General features: G+C 45.9%; 2 protein-coding genes across 3 annotated transcripts; both read left to right on the top strand.

Moving 5' to 3' along the window:
* The first annotated feature begins 776 nt into the window (after window positions 1–776).
* LOC128459874 (filamin-A-interacting protein 1) lies at window positions 777–20,607 on the top strand. Its single transcript, XM_053444800.1, has 6 exons — window positions 777–1,188; window positions 11,092–11,360; window positions 12,414–12,587; window positions 13,101–13,279; window positions 16,848–19,611; window positions 20,410–20,607. The coding sequence occupies exons 2-6, from the start codon at window positions 11,106–11,108 to the stop codon at window positions 20,605–20,607; spliced, it is 3,570 nt and encodes a 1,189-aa protein (XP_053300775.1). The 5' UTR covers window positions 777–1,188; window positions 11,092–11,105.
* A 1,298-nt stretch (window positions 20,608–21,905) lies between these two features.
* LOC128460017 (cell cycle control protein 50A) lies at window positions 21,906–25,754 on the top strand. 2 transcript variants are annotated; one of them, XM_053445011.1, is made up of 7 exons: window positions 21,906–22,381; window positions 23,066–23,185; window positions 23,273–23,380; window positions 23,608–23,692; window positions 23,777–23,920; window positions 24,426–24,632; window positions 24,829–25,754. In XM_053445011.1, exons 1-7 carry the CDS (start codon window positions 22,139–22,141, stop codon window positions 25,020–25,022), a joined length of 1,101 nt encoding a protein of 366 aa, XP_053300986.1. In that variant the 5' UTR covers window positions 21,906–22,138; the 3' UTR covers window positions 25,023–25,754. The 2 variants fall into 2 exon arrangements, with proteins under 2 accessions (XP_053300986.1, XP_053300985.1); XM_053445010.1 differs by having other exon boundaries at window positions 23,605–23,692; window positions 24,829–25,751.
* Window positions 25,755–25,993: the final 239 nt, after the last annotated feature.

Genomic DNA, 25,993 nt, shown 5'->3' with positions numbered 1-25,993 from the left:
ACACAATCACATTAAACCACCGGAAGTTAAACCTCATTTAATGTCACTTTATTATAATTATCATGAGACAAGAGAAGAAACTTAACAAAGGTTTTTATTCCACATGTGTTTCACAGCAGAGATGAATAAACTGAATTATGAAGAATAAAACCAATAACCAAAGAATATAGATGTTTAATGTTCAATTCAGAGACGATGAGACCCAATCACCACAGAGAGATTCAGCTGGCCAATCAGATACGACTGGGCTTCATGAGGAGGGGGGGGGGGGTCTTAAAGAGACAGGAGCATACATGTTTGAGACAGAGGCTGAAGAGAGGAGCTGCAGCGACGGACAGTCTGAGGAACGTGATGTTTCCTTCACATTAGAGCATGAAAACATTCTACTGACGTGATCAACCTGAACATGGTAAGAACACGTCTCTCCACGTGTTCACTCATATCTCAGTTTCATCAACTTTATATTTGATTCCAAAACATGAAGCCCAATGAAAATTAAAGTGACAGAAAACACAACAAGCCGCGTAAACAGAAAGAGACGTAAACCTCATCAGACAGAAACTGAGCCAAGTGAGGAGGAGGAGGAGGAGGAAGACCAAGAGGAGGAAGAGGAGGAGGAGGAGGAGGAGGAGGAGGAGGAGGAGGAAGAGAAGGAGGAGAACGTGGAGAAAGAGGTAGGTATGAGAGGGGAAAGAGGAGGAAGGGGAGGAGGAGGAGGAGAAATAGCAGAAATGGGAGGAGTTAGAGGAAGAGGAGGTTAACTGGGAGGTGTTAGAGGAGGAGGAAGAGGAGAAAGAGGAGGAGTTTAGAGGACGAGGAGCGGTCCTGCTCTGATAGTTCAGCTGTTGGGTTTTGGAAAGCGTCAGTGGGAGAAGCTGAAACACAGACTGAGGTTAAATATAGAGCCGAGACTCAGAGAGAAAAGAACAAGGGATTTTATTTCAACTGAAAGAAGGACAGTCTCTCTCTCTCTCTCTCTCTCCTCAGTCACTTGTATCTGTTGCTCTCTTGCCCCCTGAGGTCACAGAGGATGAAGCTTCAGCTCTGACTGTGAGACTCTGACCGAGGAGGAGAACCTGTGGAGGAGAACCTGAGGAGGAGAACCTGAGGAGGAGAACCTGAGGAGGTGGAGTCAGAGAACTCAAACCTGGACTGATTGTATTTTGTGGACTGAGCAGCTGTGACCAGGTAAGAGTGACGTCATCAGCGTCTTTTTAAGGTCGACACTCAGCTTTAGTGAAAAAACATCAAACTGTGACGATCAAAGACTAAATTTAAGTCTCTGAAAACAAGAAAAGTATTAATTTTACACCAAAAATCATAATCCATCCAAAATATAAATATAGTATTTATACGATATTTATTTCATATAATTTTTTATATTCTTTGAGCAGGACAGTGAAGAAGGATTTTGATAATTGTGACACGTTTCCTGATTTTATGTATTCAACATTTTGATGGTTTCGTCCCATCACATTCTGGGAGTCACGGCTGAAACATGCTGGGTTGAAAGAATAGATGCTGGTTTACAGAGTTATTATTATATCCTGATGTAATATAGAGTCATTGTCCCTGATGTGTTCAGGCGACAGCTGCAGTTTGACCCTGGAAGTATTTACAGGTTTCAACAAAATGAATCTGTGAAGTAACATAATATATTAAAGTACACGAAGCTCAGGATTATACAAAAGTACCTGAATAACTGAACAAAACAACCAGATGTATACACTAATAAAATATATATAAGCAGTAATTTATTTTCCTTGTTTTGTTCAGTGTTTCAATAAGTATGAGTTATTTATTTATTCAGAATACAAAACTAAATAAACCACAGATATATAATAACAATAATAGCAGCACAATAACAGAAGTTGGGTGATAATATTGAGTAAAATGTTGTATTGTTCTAAGTTATTGATTGTGAAGTAAAGTGTGTGTGTCAGTGTTGAAGTCTGATATTATGAAGCTTCGTTCAGATTTGATAAATGTTTGTGGACGAGCTGCTGTCGCTGGGTTTGACGCTGAGTCATGTGGAGGAAGAGTTAACATGACGCAGCAGAAGTCGTGGGTATCGAGGTCCCACCCACATGTGCTCGGCCAATCCAGAGTCAGACTCAGCTGTCAATCATGACGTCTCAAATAACTGATTAAACCAAACTGATCAGAAACTTGAACAAACATCGGTGAGAGAGGAACGAGCTGAAACGACTGGTTTGATCCCATCTGCTAACATGGAGGAGGCCTGTGTTGCAGCCTGCCACCAGGGGGCGATAGAGACCCTGTGGCTTTACTTTTGTACTCTTCTTTAAAGATTTAATTTAAATAGTGACACAGCGATGGTTCAGTGATTTGCTCAAGGGCACTAAATCAGTCCCAGTGCCAGGACAGCCTGTCCCTCGGGGGAAATTTGGAAAAAGTTCCCGGTCTGATCCGAACAATAAACAGAGAAGCTCTTTGGCCCGACCTCGTCTGTGTTATCATACCCAGCATGCACTGCTCTGCCCACGTCTCCCGAGACCAGCTCTCCATTTATAGCTTCACTTTCCCCCTGTTTTCATTGCACCAGTTGTTTTCAACCTTTTCTCCACGAGCAGCAGAGACATGGAGCAGAAGCTTCGTGGGAACGATCTGATCTGAACGCTGTGTGGCGCCCGGGCCGAGGGGCGGAGCTACGCATGGGGGCGGAGCTACGTCTGAGGGGCGGATCTAAGAGTTGAGTCACGAGGATCAAACAATCCACGTCTTTAATCATCATCAGTTATGGGCTGCGTCTACCTGTACTCGACTCTGATTGGTTTGTAGACGGCGGTCTGACGTGGGCGTGTTGTCAGTTGGGGGGGGGGGGGGGGGGTGCAGTCCTTCTGTTTGAATGGAGATCATAAATGAAGAGCTTCATCTTGTTGCCATGGAAACATCATGATGGTATCACTAGCAGCATCAGCACCTTCAAGCGCAGTAATCTGCAGTACTCCAGTACTCCACAGTACTCCACAGTACTCCAGTACTCCAGTACTCCACAGTACTCCAGTACTCCAGTACTCCACAGTACTACAGTACTCCACAGTACTCCACAGTACTCCACAGTACTCCACAGTACTCCAGTACTCCACAGTACTCCAGTACTCCAGTACTCCACAGTACTACGGTACTCCACAGTACTCCACAGTACTCCAGTACTCCACAGTACTCTTCATCAGTTCAAATGCACCACATGAACGTCCTCGTGGTTCTTTGTGGCGTCTTCAGTGTTTCTCCAGGTCTCTGACCCCTGACCCCTGACCCCTGACCTCTGTCAGAGACCTGGAGAAACCTCTGTTGTTCCCTCGTCAGTGCTTCGTTGTGTTCTTCCTCAGAAACTCTTCGATGTCGGTTTGATTCTCGCTGCTTCTCCCAGTTTGTGATCTGGTTCCTGTGTCTTCCAGCTCAAGGCCAGATGATAACATGAGGTCACTCTGCTCGTTCAGTGACGGACGCTCGACAGCGTCTGGTTTCATAACAGCAGCTGCAGTTCCCATGACAACAAAACAGGGACCCGAGGAGACCTGTGTTCCGAGGGGGGGGGGGCGTATAAAAGCCACTCATAACATCCTGGTGGATGTTGTATTTATTGTGTTTTTATGTTTCTATGTTCATTGTATGCACCAATTACCAGAGCAAATTCCTGGAAGTGTAAACCTACTTGGCAATAAATACTTTCTGATTCTGATTCTGATTCTGATTCGATGGGAACGACGTGATGAAGTCTAAACTTTCTGTTGTGGCCAGTAGATCAGGCGTCCCCGGGGGCCCCTCTCAGCTCAGGGGCCCAGGCACCGGCTACTCACGGCCCTGGTTCCACTGTGTCGCTGTGGATTTTGAGACATTCGGACCATGAGTGGTATTTAAGGCCCGAACACACGATCACAGCAGCAGCAGCCTGGACGTGGACACCAGGTCGAATCCCTGGATTCATGCTGTTTAGTTCAGAGGAAGAAATGAAGTGTCTCCACGGTTTAATAATAAAAGTCTGGAGGTTATCTATCTTTAGCACAACTCAAAAACTTATTGGGCAAAGTCTGATTGTGATAAGATTCTGTTATGGATGCTCAGCTTTAATCTCCTCCTGCTCTGATTTGACAGATTTCTTGCACCTTTCACCAGTTTCTCTTTCTCTCTGCGGCCTCTGATTGGACGAGCTGATCTCATGAGTCATTTCTCACGTTAAGCAGCTGCTGGGTTGGACCACCGACCACTTGAGATGAATCATGTTCAGGAGCTGACTGGCTCATAAATGTAAAAAGTGGACTCCCCCCCTCCTCCCCCACACCTCCTCCCCTCTATCTCTTTATGAGGGAAGTGACCTCATGCTCATTCCATGCAGGAGGCATGTGAGGCTCGGCTGCTGCTCGCTGATGTCACTACCCTGGACCGGTCAGCGCTGATTAGAGCTCTTGAGCAAACCGCTGGGAGTTTGAAAACCTGCTTCGTCTCGGCCCACAAATATGAATTCACTTATCACATATTTTAACCTTTTACTCTCTGTTTTATTGTATTATCTTTGTTCTCATGCAAACAGCACAGACAGCAGTCATTTCCCCACAGACCCATGATACCAGCTGGATGGTGATTCTGGTGATTCTGGTGATTCTGGTGGTTCTGGTGATTCAGGTGGTTCTTGTGATTCTGCGACTCAGTGACCTGCAGCAGATGTAAGAAGTTGCCCGACCTGGAAATCATCAAACTGTATTTTACCTTCCTGAGAAGCTTCATGTCTCAGGCTCATCTGCTGGATGAAGTTCCAGTTTTGGTTTGAACTGGACGAGGAAAAAGATTTAAAAATGATGTGTCTGCATATTTCTTCAGTAACTGAGCTCACACAATGTTTTAAATCCAATCAATCTGATTTACAATAAGACAAATTAAAATGGGGCCTGATCCAGTTCTAGCTTTAGAGATTTAACAAAGGAACAAATAAGAAACAGTGGATTAATGGCTGTTCTCCAGGAGATCAGTTATTCATCCGTGGATCTGAAGTCCTGCAGCAGCACAGATCACTGACTTCACTTTCCCGTCATGCTGAGTTACACCAGACCTCCTGACCGCTGCCTTATATGGTCACATCTCAACTTGACATGTCTAAATCATGAAAAACACAGAGGTCGAAGAGTTACTTCCAAAGCAGTACGTATATTTATGAATAAAAGTAATCTATAGGAATCTCTTTCATTATGAGCAGAGAGTCCAGTGATGAATCCAGATCTACAGGTTCCTCACTGTAGGCTCCTGGATCCTTTCAGCACCTCCCTGTGTTTACATGTGTCTTTGTGTTGAGCTCTCTCATGTGTTCTCCTGCACCCAGTAAGATGCCACCAGTGGATGTGACTGGGTGTCAGGGACGTGTCTCCACTCAGTGCTGGTTTCCATGCACCATCGTGGGGATGTGACCTCTGATGAGTCACTGACGTGTTTGAACCTGATGATGCGTCAGCGGCTGTTTGTTGACGTTGTGTGTTGACGTTGTGTGTTGTTGTGGAGCAGAACCTGCGCTGCAGCTGTGAATGTGTGGCTCAGGAATCCGAGGAGCTGCTGGTGACTTCTCCAGTGATAGCCTTGAAACCTTTGTTGGACTCCAGCGAGGGGAGACCCTAAAAATACCCTGTTGAGATTTGACCAGACAAACAGCTGCTGCCCAGGATCCATCTCCCAGATCAGCTGCTTGGAGCGTTTACACAACGAGCACATGACATCAGAAGAAGAACCCACAACAGACTCTTCACACTTTGATTTTTCAACCACGGGAATAATCACAGATGAAACTATTTGAGCTCTTATTTGAAAATGTCAACTCATCCTCACGCACGTCGAGGTCCATCTGCTTTTATTTCTGTCTTTTATCTCCGTCCTGCAATGTGTGATTTATATTTAACTGATTTGAGAAGTTTAACAATGTGCTGACTCTCCCTCGGTGTGTAGCGTGACATCAGGGTGTTAGCGTGTCAAATACACCCATATGTTGATTAAATATGTTTGAAGACATTATATCTGTAAAGAAAACTAACAGAATTCTTCAATTGAGTTTTTAACACGACAGTTGTGAAAGAGACATTAGGTCACGACTCTTAAATCTGTGGCGACACGTTGATCCCGGTTTCAAACCTGTTGTTGGACGATCTTTCTGACCCACTGCTGCTGGTCCCCTCTCGTGTGTCCACTGGGTCCCAGCTGCCTGAGGCGTGATCACAGAGACACGTTTAGCTTCATCACGTCTCACAAATATCTGCAGGACGACCAAGACACAATTGGACATTTATTGGGCCTCTGATATTTTGGGTTTATTCCCATTCGCTGCACAGGAGAGACGTGTAGACACAAACCAAACAGCTCATGTTGTTGCTCATGTTGTTGCTCGTGTTGTTGCTCGTGTTGTTTCTCATGTTGTTGCTCATGTTGTTGCTCATGTTGTTGCTCATGTTGTTGCTCATGTTGTTGCTCATGTTGTTGCTCATGTTGTTGCTCATGTTGTCACTCATGTTGTCGCTCATGTTGTTTCTCATGTTGTCGCTCATGTTGTCGCTCATGTTGTCGCTCATGTTGTCGCTCATGTTGTCTCTCATGTTGTTTCTCATGTTGTTTCTCATGTTGTCGCTCATGTTGTCTCTCATGTTGTTTCTCATGTTGTTTCTCATGTTGTTGCTCATGTTGTTGCTCATGTTGTTGCTCATGTTGTTGCTCATGTTGTTGCTCATGTTGTTGCTCATGTTGTTGCTCATGTTGTTGCTCATGTTGTTGCTCATGTTGTTGCTCATGTTGTCACTCATGTTGTCGCTCATGTTGTTTCTCATGTTGTCGCTCATGTTGTCGCTCATGTTGTCGCTCATGTTGTCGCTCATGTTGTCTCTCATGTTGTTTCTCATGTTGTTTCTCATGTTGTCGCTCATGTTGTCTCTCATGTTGTTTCTCATGTTGTTTCTCATGTTGTTGCTCATGTTGTTGCTCATGTTGTTTCTCATGTTGTTGCTCATGTTGTTGCTCATGTTGTTGCTCATGTTGTTTCTCATGTTGTTGTCATGTTGTTGCTCATGTTGTTGCTCATGTTGTTTCTCATGTTGTTTCTCATGTTGTTTCTCGTGTTGTTGCTTGTGTTGTTGCTCATGTTGTTTCTCATGTTGTTGCTCATGTTGTTGCTCATGTTGTTGCTCATGTTGTTTCTCATGTTGTTGTCATGTTGTTGCTCATGTTGTTGCTCATGTTGTTTCTCATGTTGTTTCTCATGTTGTTTCTCATGTTGTTGCTCGTGTTGTTTCTCATGTTGTTGCTCATGTTGTTGCTCATGTTGTTGCTCATGTTGTTGCTCATGTTGTTGCTCATGTTGTTTCTCATGTTGTTGCTCATGTTGTTGCTCATGTTGTTTCTCATGTTGTTGCTCATGTTGTTGCTCATGTTGTTGCTCATGTTGTTTCTCATGTTGTTGTCATGTTGTTGCTCATGTTGTTGCTCATGTTGTTTCTCATGTTGTTTCTCATGTTGTTTCTCATGTTGTTGCTCGTGTTGTTTCTCATGTTGTTGCTCATGTTGTTGCTCATGTTGTTGCTCATGTTGTTGCTCATGTTGTTGCTCATGTTGTTGCTCATGTTGTCACTCATGTTGTCGCTCATGTTGTTTCTCATGTTGTCGCTCATGTTGTCGCTCATGTTGTCGCTCATGTTGTCGCTCATGTTGTCTCTCATGTTGTTTCTCATGTTGTTTCTCATGTTGTCGCTCATGTTGTCTCTCATGTTGTTTCTCATGTTGTTTCTCATGTTGTTGCTCATGTTGTTGCTCATGTTGTTTCTCATGTTGTTGCTCATGTTGTTGCTCATGTTGTTGCTCATGTTGTTTCTCATGTTGTTGTCATGTTGTTGCTCATGTTGTTGCTCATGTTGTTTCTCATGTTGTTTCTCATGTTGTTTCTCGTGTTGTTGCTTGTGTTGTTTCTCAAGTTGTTTCTCATGTTGTTTCTCATGTTGTTTCTCATGTTGTCTCTCATGTTGTTTCTCATGTTATTTCTCATGTTGTTGCTCATGTTGTCGCTCATGTTGTTTCTCATGTTGTTTCTCAAGTTGTTTCTCATGTTGTTTCTCATGTTGTTTCTCATGTTGTTGCTCATGTTGTTGCTCATGTTGTTGCTCATGTTGTTGCTCATGTTGTTTCTCATGTTGTTGCTCATGTTGTTTCTCATGTTATTTCTCATGTTGTTGCTCATGTTGTTTCTCATGTTGTTGCTCATGTTGTTGCTCATGTTGTTGCTCATGTTGTTGCTCATGTTGTTTCTCATGTTGTTGCTCATGTTGTTTCTCATGTTATTTCTCATGTTGTTGCTCATGTTGTCGCTCATGTTGTTGCTCATGTTGTTGCTCATGTTGTTGCTCATGTTGTTGCTCATGTTGTTTCTCATGTTGTTGCTCATGTTGTTGCTCATGTTGTTGCTCATGTTGTTTCTCATGTTGTTTCTCATGTTGTTGCTCATGTTGTCGCTCATGTTGTTTCTCATGTTGTTTCTCATGTTGTTGCTCATGTTGTATCTCATGTTGTTTCTCATGTTGTATCTCATGTTATTTCTCATGTTGTTGCTCATGTTGTCGCTCATGTTGTTTCTCATGTTGTTTCTCATGTTGTTTCTCATGTTGTTTCTCATGTTGTTGCTCATGTTGTTGCTCATGTTGTTGCTCATGTTGTTGCTCATGTTGTTGCTCATGTTGTTTCTCATGTTATTTCTCATGTTGTTTCTCATGTTGTTTCTCATGTTGTTTCTCATGTTGTTGCTCATGTTGTTTCTCATGTTGTCGCTCATGTTGTTGCTCATGTTATTTCTCATGTTGTTTCTCATGTTGTTTCTCATGTTGTTTCTCATGTTATTTCTCATGTTGTTGCTCATGTTGTCGCTCATGTTATTTCTCATGTTGTTTCTCATGTTGTTTCTCATGTTGTTTCTCATGTTGTCGCTCATGTTGTTGCTCATGTTATTTCTCATGTTGTTTCTCATGTTGTTTCTCATGTTGTTTCTCATGTTGTTGCTCATGTTGTTGCTCATGTTGTTGCTCATGTTGTTGCTCATGTTGTTGCTCATGTTGTTTCTCATGTTGTCGCTCATGTTGTTGCTCATGTTATTTCTCATGTTGTTTCTCATGTTGTTTCTCATGTTGTTTCTCATGTTATTTCTCATGTTGTTGCTCATGTTGTCGCTCATGTTATTTCTCATGTTGTTTCTCATGTTGTTTCTCATGTTGTTTCTCATGTTGTCGCTCATGTTGTTGCTCATGTTATTTCTCATGTTGTTTCTCATGTTGTTTCTCATGTTGTTTCTCATGTTGTCGCTCATGTTGTCGCTCATGTTATTTCTCATGTTGTTTCTCATGTTGTTTCTCATGTTGTTTCTCATGTTGTCGCTCATGTTGTTGCTCATGTTATTTCTCATGTTGTTTCTCATGTTGTTTCTCATGTTGTTTCTCATGTTGTTTCTCATGTTGTTTCTCATGTTGTTGCTCATGTTGTCGCTCATGTTATTTCTCATGTTGTTTCTCATGTTGTTGCTCATGTTGTTGCTCATGTTGTCGCTCATGTTATTTCTCATGTTGTTGCTCATGTTGTTGCTCATGTTGTTGCTCATGTTGTTTCTCATGTTATTTCTCATGTTGTTGCTCATGTTGTCGCTCATGTTGTTGCTCATGTTGTTGCTCATGTTGTTTCTCATGTTGTTTCTCATGTTGTTTCTCATGTTGTTTCTCATGTTGTTTCTCATGTTGTTGCTCATGTTGTCGCTCATGTTATTTCTCATGTTGTTGCTCATGTTGTTGCTCATGTTGTTGCTCATGTTGTTTCTCATGTTATTTCTCATGTTGTTGCTCATGTTGTTGCTCATGTTGTTTCTCATGTTGTTGCTCATGTTGTTTCTCATGTTGTTTCTCATGTTGTTGCTCATGTTGTTTCTCATGTTGTCGCTCATGTTGTTGCTCATGTTATTTCTCATGTTGTTTCTCATGTTGTTTCTCATGTTGTTTCTCATGTTGTTGCTCATGTTGTTTCTCATGTTGTTTCTCATGTTGTTGCTCATGTTATTTCTCATGTTGTTTCTCATGTTGTTTCTCATGTTGTTTCTCATGTTATTTCTCATGTTGTTGCTCATGTTGTCGCTCATGTTATTTCTCATGTTGTTTCTCATGTTGTTTCTCATGTTGTTTCTCATGTTGTTGCTCATGTTGTTTCTCATGTTATTTCTCATGTTGTTTCTCATGTTGTTTCTCATGTTGTTTCTCATGTTGTTGCTCATGTTGTTGCTCATGTTGTTGCTCATGTTGTTTCTCATGTTATTGCTCATGTTGTTGCTCATGTTGTTGCTCATGTTGTTGCTCATGTTGTTGCTCATGTTGTGTACACTCAGTAAATACAGAGCAGCTCAGAACTCCCTCCTGCTCTCGACCCTCCTGCTGCAGCCTCAGGATCCTCTCGGCTTCACACTGACCCTCCGGCTCCTCGTCCAGGTCCCTGACCGTCACAGACAGAGAAAAGGGGGCAGCTCTGTATTATGATGCCTGGGAGATCTCCTCTGAAACAACTATTAATAACAAGCGGTGCTAATGTGGTTGCTGCCGCTCGGCTGCCAGGATTTTCTCTGGCTGAGTCACCGGCTGCTTTCATCCAGAGCTGCGGCCTCTGGGAACTTTGGCCTCTTCCAGATCCGATGGCTGTAGACTGCTTGTTTTCTGTGGACGGTGTCGGGCTTCACTTCCCTGGTGTTCAAGAGGTGTCTGATGGATCTCTGCTTTGACTCGGATTTGACTTCATCGACCTGAATCATGATCAAACTGTCAAATTGACCATGTGGACGTTAGATTTCTGCTTTTATTCTCCCGTGTGACCCGGTCGATTGTTTGAGACACGAAAGCTGCGTCTCACTCCTGAGCGATGACATCACCGCAGCAGATTCATGAGATGTGTTGCTTTAAAAACTAGAGAAGACGAGAGACGATGAAGAATTCTCTCTGTTTTCAAGATGTATAAATGAATAAACACAACAACAGGGAACGTTTCCAAATCTTTAACATAAGTTTCCTCTGCTGCCGTCTCTTCTCACAGGCTGAGGAATAGAGATGAGATCCAGGAACTGCACCATGGGTCCAGACCAGGAACACATCCAGCCCACGAAAGGCTTCATCAAGCAGCAGCAAGAGGAGGAGGAGGAGCAGGAAAACACCCCGGAGCTGATGAAGAGGAAGATGAAGGACGGTAGAGCGGGCGTGATGAAGAAACCTCAGAGATCTGCAGAGACCGGCAAGACGACAACGCTAGATCTGACCAAGAAGGACCTGCTCCACCTGCTGGGGATCATGGAGGGAGAAGTTCAGGTGAGAGTTTGATCACTTTCTGATTCATCAAACAGTTTTTATACATAACTCAAGATATAAAGTCTCCATGATGAAAAAGTTCAGACTTTAATTAATAATCGTTAACAGCCCAAAACATCTGGATTGGCAGAGAAACGTTCTTATTGACGCCTGCTGTCCACATCACTCTGGAGATTTCTTAACTCAATGCAAGACTTTTGTAAACTAGTTTGAAAACTCGAGACGTGTCTGGAGGAAGTGAAGCTGAGACGTTCTCTTCCTGATTGGTTCCTATCAGTCGTAACTGGACTTCCAGCGGTGAAGGAGAAACGTTATTAAAGACGACACTCGAGGGCTGTCTGTGAGCTCTGGACTTCTTCTGGACTTTCTCCTGCCAGAGAACTCAACTGGAGATTCTCTCATTTACAGAAACAACTCTGATGGTTTCTCCCTAAAGCAGCTCAACATTAGTGTTCCAGAGCTGAGACAGATTCACATTTCACAGCAGGCGACGGGTCCGAGTGGAAACAGCAGAGACACCGGCTCCTCCCTGATAGGGTTTTCGAATGGAGCCACATCTATAAACAGCAGAGAGACAGGAAGCTGCTGCCGCTCGTCTGTTTGGGCGTTTTGAGTATTTCCATCAGCAACACACACATGTTTTTATTCTGCAGGATTTCAGATAGATGCAGATTCTCGTGTTTCTGGGTAAATCCTGCACAGACATGGAGGAAACTGTGTTTGAGGCAGATCCATATTAAACATCTTGTTTCTAAATGTTGAGCGGAGACGATGTTACGATGGAAGATTCCACATGTTGGTGTAAAGATTATGTGTGTGAGGCCTGGTATCATGAGATGAACGAGACGTAGACTGAAGGGAACAGCTCCCTCTGCTGGCACAAGCAGGACTAGAGGTCCATATGAAGCAGCTTCCCACTGGTTTCAGCTCAATCACACGGTTCAGTACAAAATCAAAGCCCAGACAAACCCAAACCTGTTTCAGTGTCGTGTTGCTGTTCCCTCGTCTCTCATGAGCCCTGAGTGTGGATTGAGACCTGTCCTGTCCCCTCAGGCCAGAGAGGACATGATCGGCCTCCTGAAGTCGGACAGGACCAGGCCCCAGGCGCTGGAGGCCCACTACGGTTCAGCCGTGGCCACCAAACCCCTGCAGGCGCTGCAGAGGGACGGGCTGCTCGGACCCGGCCACCACGGCACGGAGGACGTCTACGAGAAGCCCATGGCCGAGGTGAGGGGGGGGGGGGGGGGGGGCACTCATGTTCCTCAGGACTAGAGGGAGAGAGGCAGCTGCAGTTTATTCTTGAATATTGTTCAACAGAATTTAATCAATTTATGCACTGAAACAGTTTTTATTTCAAGAGAATAAATAACTGACTCAATAATTAGTTTTTATATTTAAGGTCAAATCCCAGAGTTTGTTCTTGTGGTTTTCACGTCAGAGCCTCGTGTTAAATATGAAGTTTTATTTTGGTGTTGAGCTTCATTCATGTAAATGCAGCATGAAATCATCTTGAATGAAATGAACCTGCATCAGTTCAGCTCCAGAGAATAAAGAAGAAGAAAATAGACATTTTATAGAATATAATTAGTTCTGCTCAGAGACGTCTGCAGTGAAAAGACTGAACAACAGTGAGCATGAAAATATTCAGAATAAATCTCATGCTCATTGTTCACACACACACACACACACACACACACACACACACACACACAGAGGATAACGTGGCTGTGTCCTCTGCAGTTGGACCGTCTGGAGGACAAACAGAAGGAGACGTACAGACGGATGCTGGAGCAGCTGCTATTGGCTGAGAAGTGTCACCGTCGCACTGTGGCCGATCTCGACAACGAGAAACTCAAACACGTCGACTTCATGAACAAGAGCGACGACTTCACCAACCTGCTGGAGCAGGAGCGGGAGAGGTGAGGCCTCCGTGTGAGTCTGTCTGTGTGTGTGTGTCTGTGTGTGTGTGTGTGTGTGTGTGTGTGAGTCTGGGTTTGTGTAGGAGGTTGAGATGATGGGATGTGCTGCTCTGTGCCACCGAGTCTTCTCATTGTTTATATTTGAAAGTGTAAGCCTATGTCTCTAAAGATTATATGAGCTTACTCCACCAAATATAATCAGAGATGTTAAGTTATGAGGTGTCAGGGCTCTGTGGTCGGGGGGGCCCCTGCTGTGCTGCGGCTTCCACATCCTGTGAATCTGCTTCAGGGAGTCTGGAGTTGTTTATTCCAAAATCTTGAAGCAGTCAAACATTTGTTTTCACACTTAATGTCAAATCCTGGTGAAGTGTCGTCTGAAAAGCTCTCGTCCTGAAACGTGGATCGAACCGAAGTTCAAGTCCCAGACGAGGGAGACGAGGACAAGACAGAGCTTCACAATAAAACATCACAGAATCACATCTGCTCCACATGCTCCATAAAACTTCTCTGTAGCCGTCAGGAACCAGCGGCACAAAGCTCCAACTTTCTACTCTTTAAATCTAAAACCCCCCCGGTGAAGAAGTACAAACAGAAGAGTCAGAGCTTTTAAATTGAACGTATATAAACTAAACTGTATTAATAAAGTTAAGCGTGTGCTGCAGGAGGTGGTGGAGGCCAAACATGGAGCTAAAATACTGGACTTAGATTCCTCAGCACATTCAACACAGACGCTCCTGGTGACTGATCGTGGTCTCAAACGTCTCAAAGGTCTCAAAACGTCTCAAAACGTCTCAAACGTCTCAAATGTCTCAAAACGTCTCAAACCGGCTGTGGAACAACGTCACCAGCAGAAAGGTGATTTCAATGTCTGCCCCGAGTGGCCAAAAAGAGTCACTGCAGGTTTAACACAACGCTGCAGTGACGATGTTGCTGAGGTTCAGAAACATTTCTTTTAAAACGTAACGATTAGAAGACAAAGTCGTCAAAGGACAAGCAGCAGCATCAGGTTAGATGAGTCCTATCCTCCAGGCTGTCCTGAGACTCCTAATCCCAGTTTGGGGTTAGTGGGGGCTGAGAATCGAGGATTCAAACCAGTAAACCACATCTGTCTACACAGAAATGTAGCTTTTCTGCTCTGTAATTTTACAGTGGTGAACAAATCAGATTCATGTTGAAAATGCTTCCGAGGACAACTGCTCCTCCTCCTCCTCCTCCTCCTCCTCCTCCTGCTCCTCTTCCTGCTCCTTGTTCGGTTCTGAATGTTAATGAGGATGTGAGTAATTAGCTTCAGATCATCATCTCCATCCAGAAGAGAACACAAAGACCAAATCTGCATCAGACACCAGAGAAGGGCTCTGACTCATTGGGTCGTGTTCGGCAAAAGATTTTAAATAAAACTTGGTTTTAGTCTTTGTTATACTCCTCGTCAGGCTCGTTAAGGTTCAGACAGAAGATTGTGTTGAATTCTTTTTATTTTATTTTATTGTTTTCTATTCCTATGATATGTAAAAACAATCGAACCATCAATTAGGGGATAAATTAGATTTAGTGCAGCTGGAATAACAGAAAGTAAAGCATCTTCTCAGCTAGAAGACAGACGAGGATTTGATCCAGTGAGACTCGTGTGAAACAGACGAAGCAGCCGAGTGAAGTCGACTGTCGGAGCCATGTGAGGACGTTTGTGAAGAACATGTATTTGTGATAATGCGGAGCAGCGACAGAAAGCCTCTGCATCTGTGAACTCTTTGCTCGGCTCATATTTGGCTCATTCAGGGAACCACAGGCCTCCTCTGCCGTCTGAAGCCATGAGCTCACAGCCCAGCCGCCGGGTTCAAATCCCTGAGCTCTGCCTCTGCACGACACAGGGCGAGATAATGAGAGAGACTGATCTTTGTCCTCTCCAAGACAAAACGTCCCGCCCTGCATTGTTGCTGCGGTGCCCTGGAAACTCTGCTGGGAGACAACTGGGTCAAACTGGAGACGCACACTGGGAAGAGGACAAGAAGCAGAACAAAGAGATAAGACAAGTTTCAACTTCACTACTTATGTTGCACCTTGTTCCTCTCGGCCGAGGGGGGGGAAATCAGAAACGGTATGAAAGAAGAGGAAGAGCTCGAGAGCTTTGATCTCCTCCTCCTCCTCCTCCTCCTCCTCCTCGTCCACACAGGGGCAGCGCCTCCGTGCACCATATATGGAGGCCGGGATGACATCACCAGCCAGTGGAGTGGTGCTGTTTAGCAGCTTCCACCTTTTTCATTGTCCACTGATGACATGTTTGGAATGTGATGGCTAAGTCCCTGCAGAGTGGGGGCCCCTCCTCCCCCGGCTGTGGGATCCTGTGAGGCTCCCAGCAGCAGCATGTGGCTCCTGCTCCGCTTTACAAACACTCAGACGTGGATCGAGCCTCCCTGCATCACCACGGGCTGGTAAGTCCAGCTTTTGTGTTAGGTTCAGTGAAACCGGTTCAGCGGAGACCTTCAGAGTCTGATGGGACCTGAATGCAACACGAGGACGAGAAGCAGACTCCTGCAGAGATTAGCTAAACATCCACCACACAGGTTAAAGTCTCAGAAGTCTGTTGGCAGCTCTTCAGTTCCTCCTGTTATTGCTTCATCCTGTTGGTTCTTTTCAAGTTAAAATCTGTGAAAGTGCAGAAAACAACACAACTGAGGATTCTGGTGCTTCAGCTCATTCATACCGGATTTATATTTAATCTGTCTTGTCAAAGTCAGTTTGAGCCACATGGAAACAAATCAATCTTGAGATTCATCATCTCAATAAAAGCACGTTTCAGAAGGATGCGCTCGTGTGCAAACCAGAAACTACATTATTATTTAAAAATGAATTTCTAAATGCATTTTAAAAAAACATTTGGGGATAAGTTTACAAAATCCCTTCCAGACAGAACACGACGTGAAATTTAGATGCGGCTCAAACCAAATCCAGGAGGAAAGACATGAGTGTTTAAACTTGGCTGCAGTGAGCATGTGTGCTCCAGTGTGTCAGTGTGCGTGTGTGCAGGGTTAGTGGTGTTTGTTGTGCTCTTCTGAATGTGAGTCTTCGTGTTCGCACCTTCACAAGTTGGAAACATTTCTGAATCAACTTTCTTATCATCTGTTAAAAGACATGAATCCAGCTTCTCACCTTGATCATCTGAGTAAGTCCCAGCAGAATGGACTAAATCCCAGCAGCTCCACACTGGGATTCTTCCCTTTTACTCAAGTGAAGTCACCAAGGTTCAGGCCCTGATGTGCTTCTCGTTTCATTTCTGTCGATCCCCCGTTCATCCTGTTTATTTTATGATCTCGCCACGTCCACAGAAACAAAAGAAACTACAGTTGTTGGTTTTTATTTGTTCGCCAGATGTGATGTCAAACTCACAACGTTCTCACATGAGGAGATGGAACCCTAACGATTCCTTTTCTGTGTCTAATCTTTCATGATTGTGAGCATGTTTGTCACATTTTGAAGTGAAATGGATTCAGGATTGATGGCATCTGCACTGAAACAATATTTTTTAGTTTGATATTCACTTTCTGCTCGTTGTTTTCTTCTGTTTGTTTGTTAGACTCAAACGGCTGCTCGAGCAGGAAAAGGCCTACCAGGCTCGTAAGGACAAGGACCACAGCAGGAGGCTGGAGAAGGTCCGAGCGGAGCTGGTGAAGCTCAAGTCCTTTGCCCTGATGTTGGTGGACGAACGGCAGCTGCACATCGAGCAGATCGACCAGCAGAGCCAGAAGATCCAGGACCTCGCTCAGAAGCTGCAGGAAAAAGAGCAGCGCTTGGCCACCGTGACTGACGGCGCCAAGGAGGAAGGCCAGAAGGTCCTCAAACTGGAGGCCGAGCTGGAGCACAGAGCGGCCAAGTTCACACAGGAGCACGAAGAGATGACCTCAAAGCTGGGAAACCAAGAGTCACAAAGCCGACAGCTGAGGCTGAAGCTGGCGGGACTGGCTCACAAGATCGAGGAGCTGGAGGAAAGAAACCAAGTGCTGCAGAGATCTGAGGAGGACCTGCAGGAGCTGAGGGACAAGATCAGCAAAGGGGAGTGTGGCAACTCCGCTCTGATGGCCGAGCTGGAGACTCTGAGGAAGAGAGTGCTGGAGATGGAGGGTAAAGATGAGGAGATCACTAAAACAGAGGGTCAGTGCCGGGAGCTGAGGAAGAGGCTGCAGGAGGAGGAGAACCACAGTGTGGAGCTGAGGCTGGACGTGGATACACTGCAGAGGAGAACGGTTGAACTGGAGAAACTGGAGGGAGCTTTCAACAAGAGCAAAACAGAGTGTTCCCAGCTTCATACGAACCTGGAGAGAGAGAAACGTGTTGTGAAGGATCTGGCTGCTGAGCTGGAGACATTGAAAACCCGACTGAAAGAACTGGAAGCATCAGAGTCAAAGTTTGAGAAGACAGAAATGCTCCTCAAAGACGATCTCGTAAAGTTGAAATCCTTCACGGTCATTATGGTCGACGAAAGAAAAAACATGGCGGAGAGACTAAAACAGGAAGAACAGAGAAGGGATGATTTGAGTAAGATGTTTAAAGCGGAGCAGGGCAAGGTCACAGAGGTCACAGAGAAGCTGATCGACGAGAGCAAGAAGCTTCTCAAATTCAAGACAGAGATGGAGGTTAAAGTGACAAGTCTGGCCCAAGAGAAGGATGAGTTGAAAACCCAACTGGCAAGTGAAGAGGAAAAGTGTAGGGAGCTAAATAACAAGCTAAGTGGCATGAAAATAAGAATGGACAGACTGGAGGAGACGGAGAGGGACATGCAGAGGAAGTGGGCCAACAGGGACAATTACAAGAATCCAGATGAAGACAACAAAGTCAAAGAGCTCACGCTAGAAACTGAGAGACTTAAGAGCCGGCTCAAACAACTGGAGGTGGTGGAGGGAGATTTAATGAAAACAGAGGACGAGTATGATTTACTGGAGAAGAAATTCAGAACAGAGCAGGACAAAGCAAACAGCCTCTCAAAGCTGCTGGAAGAAATGAAAAGTCAGATTGCCCGAAACAAAGCAATAGAGAAAGGCGAAGTCGTGAGTCCCGAGGCTGAGCTGAGAGCTCGCTGCAAGATGGAGGAGGCAAGAACCCGGGAGCTGCAGGCCCACGTCCAGGCCCTGAAGGAGAAGATCCACGAACTGATGAACAAGGAGGACCAGCTCTCCCAGCTGCAGGTGGACTACTCGGTCCTGCAGCGGAGGTTCATGGAGGAGGAAGAGAAGAAGAGGAGCATGTTTCAAGAAGTGGACTGTCTCACCAAGGAGCTGGAGTCCACCAAGTGCTACAGCCGGGCCCTGAGGCCTGGTATGAACGGCAGGAGGATGGTGGATGTTCCGGTTACATCCACAGCAGTGCAGACTGACCTGGTGGCCAGCCATCCTGCTGAGGACGAGACGACAGCGGGATTTATCAGAAAGTCCGTCCTTGAGGAAAACCACTTGATGAGCAACCTCAGACAACGAGGTCTCAAGAGGCCAACGGTTCTGGAACGATACCCTCCAGCGTCTGCCGAGCTGGGGGCAAGAAAATCCTGGGTACCTTGGATGAAGAAGAAAGAGGCCGTCACGCTCAATCAGACGAGTCCTGTGAGGAGCAACGGGCTGTCCTCTCTGCTCTCACCGGAAATGACCATGTCCCAGAAGCCAGGCCAGCCTCTGCATATCCGAGTGACCCCGAACCACGACAACAGCACGGCCACCTTGGAGATCAGCAGCCCGAGAGCCGAGGATTTCTTCTCCAGCACCACCATCATCCCAACGCTCGGCCTTCAGAAGCCTCGGATCACAATCGTCCCCAAGCCCACGACCGTGACCTCAAGGAGCAAAGCCTGTGACGCGATGGGACGTCTCGATGGAGCCAACTCTCCAGTAACAATAACCACCATCTCCAGGGCTAAGAGTCCAGAGAAGAGCACCGGCAGCAGCTCAGGCCGCCTTCAGTCTCCAGTGTCCATCATCACCGTCAGCACCACGCCTGTGGCAGAAGCATGTGCTTCACCTGAGCCTCACGAAATGACCACAGGCCGCACCGTGATCAAGATGACCCCCGAGACGCAACCTGGGCCTCCACACGTCAGGAACTACAACAGCAACATCATCACAACAGAGGACAATAAGATCCACATCCACCTGGGTCCGCAGTTCAAGAGGCCGTCTGAGGGGGGCAGCAGTCCTGTGCTGACGCTCAGACATCAGGCTTTGAGCTCAGAAACATCAACAGGAACAGTTCTCCGCTCCCAACGCCAGACCGCCACGGGAAAGACGAGCAAGATGACCAGCAGCATCACAATCACACCCGTCAACACAGCAGCTCCCAGACCGACACAATCAGTGGTGAGCACCGCCTCATGTCCTCCTCTGTTTTCAGACTGGAACTTCAGAAGATAGTGACTGGTCATGTTGTGTAGTTAGTGTTTGTGAAGCAGCAGCAGGTTGTCGGGTCCGACTCGTTCACAACAACAGGAACATGTGGGGAACATCCAGGCGAGGGGCGGAGCCTGGGGGCGGAGCCTGTAGAGCAGCAGGAGGCGGAGCCTGTAGAGCAGCAGGAGGCGGGACATGACGTATAACTTCTGCTGTGGAAAGATCAGTGTTGTTGTTTACAGCTCGTCCACACCGGCATTCCACACATGTGAGGAACATGTCAGGAACATGTGTTGAGTTCAGTGCAGGTCTGAAGATATATGAATGTTTTGATGCTACGTAGAAAAGCAGCACAGACGCCATATTTACTCTTAAAATGTACAAGTAGAAATATCTGAATCCTCCTTTTTCTTACATTTCAGTTTCTTCTGAAACGTTTCAAAATGCATTCAGGTGGCGTGTGCTCCGTAGATAGTCCTCTCTCCAGGTACACACAGCTGATTTATAAGAGTATGATGTCCCTGGTATGAGATCACTGGAATGATCTCAGACAAACAGACAATTCCCCCAACTGACAAACATCCTCCTTTTAACCAAACAAGGGCACAAAATGACCAGTTTGACTTTTTGCACTTCAGAAACTCCAGATAAACAGAGAAACCTCCCAGAGAGTCCTGCAGCCACGGTTAACACTCCTTCAGGTGTGAATGAACCCAGTCAAACACGTCCTACCCTGTGTCTCATGTTAACTCGCTGTGTCCTTTCCAGCCCGGGTCGGAGGTGCAGTCAGCTCGCAGCGCGGCCACACGCATCCCGGTGTCAAAAGGTGTGAAAGCCACCAGCAAGGCGGTTCTGGGCGTGTCCACGGTGACCCGGCTGGAGTCGCGGGCCGAGGGCCAGTCCATGAAGATCGAGCTGAGGAAGTCGACCGTGTGCCGAGGCTCTGCCGCAGGAGGCAAGAGCTGAGGCCCTCAGCGTGAAGGTCTCATGATGGAGAAACAGGCCACGACTGGGTTGACTGGGACTGTGTGTGTCCTCCTCTGTGGTCTGAGACACACGTTTTCAGAACAGAGTTTTAGTCTTGAAGCTTTTCTGTCTCTTTGCCTGTGAACGCTTGGTTTTGATTAACTTCATGTTCTGATCCTTGACTGGTAATCTCATCGTCCACACTTTCCCCAGCAGGTGTTTACCACAGCTTATGGAGGTTTCAGTCACTGCAGCACTGTGAACAGTTTGTGGTGTTTGTGACGGACACTAAAATAAAATCTATTTATCTTGATGCCTCGTAGCTTTTCTTCTATGTGTGAGCACGTGTGAGGTTTGAGAGGATGAACTGGGAAATCTCCATCATATCAAAGCCATGAAACCAGTTCCCAGAGCTGATATGTTCGTGAACATGTTTCCAGATGTTTTCAGGGTCTTTGACAAAGCAACTGTCCCAGAAATGAAGCTCAACACAAGAGTTCACACATCAAACTTTATAAATTGTTGACTCAAGAATCTTTGGGTGTTAACTCAGCAAGTATTTCAAATGAAAAAGGGCTGTCAGTGGGTTTAGAACACGATGATTACATTTAGATATATCGCTGCATATCATATTTGATCTTTGCAGCATTACACGTGTGCCCTCTCATGGACAAGAACAAAAATACAGAACAGATCTTTAGAAATCTGAAGCTTCTAAATGTTGTCTCACTACAACCTCTGAGTTAACACCAACCAATAAACCCCAATGTCCTGTAGACTGTGTTTTCTGCAACGAGACCAAAATAATTGATTTGCTGTCAACAAACTAATTTTCTTCTAATAACCAGAGAGTCAGAAATTCTGCTGATGTCAGGAAACACGAAGGAGGACGAGGACTGAGCGGTGATTTGGTTAAACAGGAGGGTGAACACGAGGAGAGAATCAGGAGCTGATGAACCCATGTGAAGCAACTGTTACTGCTTCTGTCTGAGAGTCACAGAACCACAAAATAACCACAAAGAGACACACAACGATGACACCAGTAACAAGTCACTAACAGGACGTTTCCTATTCTTTGACTTCATCACATAAATTAAAAAATCTTTATCACAAACCTTTTGTACATTTTGAGTTTCCTAAAATCGACCCCAGGGATAAAAATACCCCAGGGGCCCCCCTGACCCTTTGGCCCCTTGACCCTGGACGATCTACTCCCGCGTGACCATCTGTCCTTAAACGCCCCACACGTGATGTTAATGGATCATAAATAAATTCCCATATTTCCTGCGTCACCTGAAGGCAGCAGCACCCGACTTCGTGACGTCACCACACTGGACTTCCTGGAGGAGCCGCCGCTGCTGCTAGCTCTGTAGCTAACTGTTTAGCTAGCTCTGTAGCTAGCCCCTCGGTCCTCAAACATGGATTCAATCAACAAAGACACGTTTAATTAACACAGTCATCGACGCAGCGAGTTAATTAAAGTCCGTCTCTTCGCCAGTGAGTCACCGCCCGCAGCCAGCAGGCTGACGTCATGATGGCGTCCAGCTACAGCGCTAAAGACGAAGACGGACACATCACGGTGACCGGGCCCGGAGGCGCAGCCCTGCGGAGCAAGAAGCCCGAGAACACCGCGTTCAAACAGCAGCGACTCCCGGCGTGGCAGCCCATCCTCACCGCGGGCACCGTGCTCCCGGCCTTCTTCATCATCGGACTCATCTTCATCCCCATCGGCATCGGCCTGTTCGTCACGTCCAACAACATCAGGGAGTTCGAGGTACGATCATAACAACATGCCAATTAACTAACCAATTAACTAACCTACTGACTAATCAACTAACTCACTATCAATTAATTAACTGACTAACTCACTAACCAGCTGACTAACTAACTATAACTCATAATATAACAACATCAGGGAGTTCGAGGTACGATCATAACAACATGCCAATTAACTAACCAATTAACTAACTTACTGACTAATCAACTAACTCTATCAATTAATTAACTGACTAACTCACTAACCAGCTGACTAACTAACTATAACTCATATAACAACATCAGGGAGTTCGAGGTACGATCATAACAACATGCCAACTAACTAACCAACTAACTAACCTACTGACTAATCAATTAACTCCCTAACCAGCTGACTAACTAACTATAACTCATAACACAACATCAGGGAGTTCGAGGTACGATCATAACAACATGCCAACTAATTAACCAATTAACTAACTTACTGACTAATCAACTAACTAACCAATTAACTAACCAGCTGACTAACTCACTAACCAGCTGACTAACTATAACTCGTAGTAGTTAACTCACCACTAACTCTTTGTCTCGACTCTTTTCTTTCTGCTGTAACTCAGGTTTGAACTTTAACTTTGAAAAGTTCTCCATCTAGTTGATCTGTGTGTACTGGGGCAGCTAACTGGTTTGGGTTCTGCCGCCACAGATTGACTACACAGGAGTGGACGAGTCCAGTCCCTGTTTCAACTGCTCCCAGAACTTCAGCTGGAACAGCACTCAGCCGTGCACCTGTTCGATTCCCTTCTCCCTGGAGCAGTCGTACGAGGTGAGCCGCCCGCTCTCAGGATCCTCTCAGAGAAACACTCACACTCCATGAGATGATTTTACTTTCTGCTTTTCTCTTCATCAACAGAATAACGTCTTCATGTATTATGGCCTCTCCAACTTCTACCAAAACCACCGTCGCTACGTCAAGTCCAGAGACGACAGCCAGCTGAACGGACACCTGGGGTCCCTCAAGGTAGGACATGTCCCCCAGGGACGGAGCGCGAGGGGACGATCAGGATCCACATGAGATCCCGTCTCCAGGATCTGTAGTTACCTGCTTCTGCTCATTCAGGGGACAACTTGTCCAACCAGGCTTTTTACTGTTAAAGAGCAAGAGGGAGTTCATTACTGCAGCATCAAACCTGCTTCATCTGCTCCTCACGTCTGTCCTCATCAAAGTGTCCCTCTCGTCCACAGCAGCCCAGTAAGGAGTGTGAGCCATACGCCAAACATGAGAACAAGCCAATAGCACCGTGTGGGGCCATCGCCAACAGCATGTTCAACGGTGAGCCCCTCCCCTTCTCTGTCCACTGGAAACTGTCTTTATCTGAAGACGTGTGTCTGATAGTCGTCTTCACGTCTCCTGCAGACACGTTGGAGCTGTTTTACAACGACCCCAACGGCACCAAGATTCTGATTCCTCTCAGAGCGACGGGCATCGCCTGGTGGACGGACAAACATGTGAAGTTCGGGAACCCCGGAGACGGCCTCAACCTGACGGCCGAGTTCCAAGGTGTCCGCTCCTCGTGAAACCTTGTGTCTGTCCTCAGTGTGTCAGACCAGACGTGACTCAACCCTGTGTCTTCAGTGGAGACAGCGGCTGAGTTTCAGAGTGTTGAGAAGGAAACCATCACATTCTTGGTTTTGGTCTTTTTAATGGAATTTGTTGACAATAACAAAAATGTAGAATCCTGCCAGTTGTGAAACCCGCCCACAGAGATTCATCTGGATTCACTCCCACGTTTCACACCATCTCCTCCTCGGTGCCTATAAAGAACAAAAACTGAGTCCGCAGCTTTAGACCTCTTCTCACAGAAGTAGCAGGAAGTCGCTCTGTAAACACACGTCAGTGTTTATGACGACTAAAACTTAAACAAGTTTCAAAACACAGCTCGACTTAACTGAGGAGACAAAACAGATGGAGAGAAATTTGAGTTCACAAATATCATCATGCTTGAATCACTGAGCAATAATCAATTCTCCTATTCAACCGCTGCTGATGTTTCCTTCTAACTCAGGAACGACGAAGCCGGTGAACTGGCGCAAGCCGGTCTACGAGCTGGACTCCGACCCGCTGAACAACGGCTTCATCAACGAGGACTTCATCGTGTGGATGAGGACCGCCGCTCTGCCGACCTTCAGGAAGCTCTACCGCATCATCAGCAGGAAGGACAACATGGTTCCCACTCTGCTCCGAGGGAACTACACCCTGGAGGTCGTCTACAGTATCCTCAAAGCATTTCATGACTCAGCAGGTTTATACAGATTATTATGTTACTTATAACGTCAGTTAACACTTTCCTCTCAATCTCTAGTTTCACCTCTTCAATACAGCCGATGTGCATTTGGAGTCAAACAGACAGTCAAGTTTTAAACTGTGAACCCTGTGAAACGTTTCCATCTTTAACCCGATGGATCCAGATTATCCTGTTCGCAGCTTCGAGGGCAGGAAGCGGATGATCCTGAGCACCATCTCCTGGATGGGAGGAAAGAACCCATTCCTGGGCATCGCCTACATCACCGTGGGCTCCGTCTGCTTCTTCCTGGGCGTCGTCCTGCTCCTCATCCACCACAAATACGGGAACCGCAACAACAGCGCTGACATCTCCAACTGAGGCCCCCCCCCCCCCCTCCCCCCCACACGCAGCTCATGTGATCATGTGACACGTCCGTCCTGGTAAACGTTCATGTGGTGACCAGAATATCAGCATCTAGTAACTTGCTCTGTCCACTATGTTCCATCATAAAATATGAAAATATGTCAACGAGTCGCACTTTCTGCTGCTTTTAGAGAAAAATGTATAAAATCAGATTTCACATTTACCATGAATAAATTTCACAAAACAGTGGAAGATAAGTTTTTATTGAAATGGAGCTTTAACCACCTGAAGAGTTAAACTTCTACAGTTACAAAGCAAGAGGTCAACATTTTGGGGGAAATGCACCTGTTAGTTGAAGATGAGATGGAACCTGTCTGACTGAAATGTTTCAGATTCATGGTTTTGTTACTTTGCTGTATCGCATTAATTTAGTCATTTTAAAAGTTGATACTAATTTTGACTTCTTTCAGCCAGAGGTCAAATCAAATGTAATATTGTCCCACAATAATTATATCCTGACATCAGAGGGCGTCTTATTTACCGGACTCTTTCCCAAAACGTGTCCTCAAATCTCAGTGAAAAGAAATTCTGCCCATGAAATTTGAGTTTGAAAGTTTCCGGTAACTTTCCAAACTGTCAGCTCCATGAGGAGCTTGTTGTTTATTACTCCTGAGCCGCATGCTGGGATGGGACCATCGAGCCGCATGCTGCTGGGATGGGACCATCGAGCCGCATGCTGCCGGGATGTGACCATCGAGCCGCATGCTGCTGGGATGTGACCATCGAGCCGCATGCTGGGATGGGACCATCGAGCCGCATGCTGGGATGGGACCATCGAGCCGCATGCTGGGATGTGACCATCGAGCCGCATGCTGGGATGTGACCATCGAGCCGCATGCTGGGATGGGACCATCGAGCCGCATGCTGCTGGGATGGGACCATCGAGCCGCATGCTGCTGGGATGGGACCATCGAGCCGCATGCTGC

Source organism: Pleuronectes platessa, chromosome 17, assembly GCF_947347685.1.
Source record: "Pleuronectes platessa chromosome 17, fPlePla1.1, whole genome shotgun sequence".
Classification (NCBI taxonomy): Eukaryota; Metazoa; Chordata; class Actinopteri; order Pleuronectiformes; family Pleuronectidae; genus Pleuronectes; species Pleuronectes platessa.
Note: the sequence above shows the minus strand (reverse complement) of the source record. Positions and strands in the feature narration are given on the sequence as shown.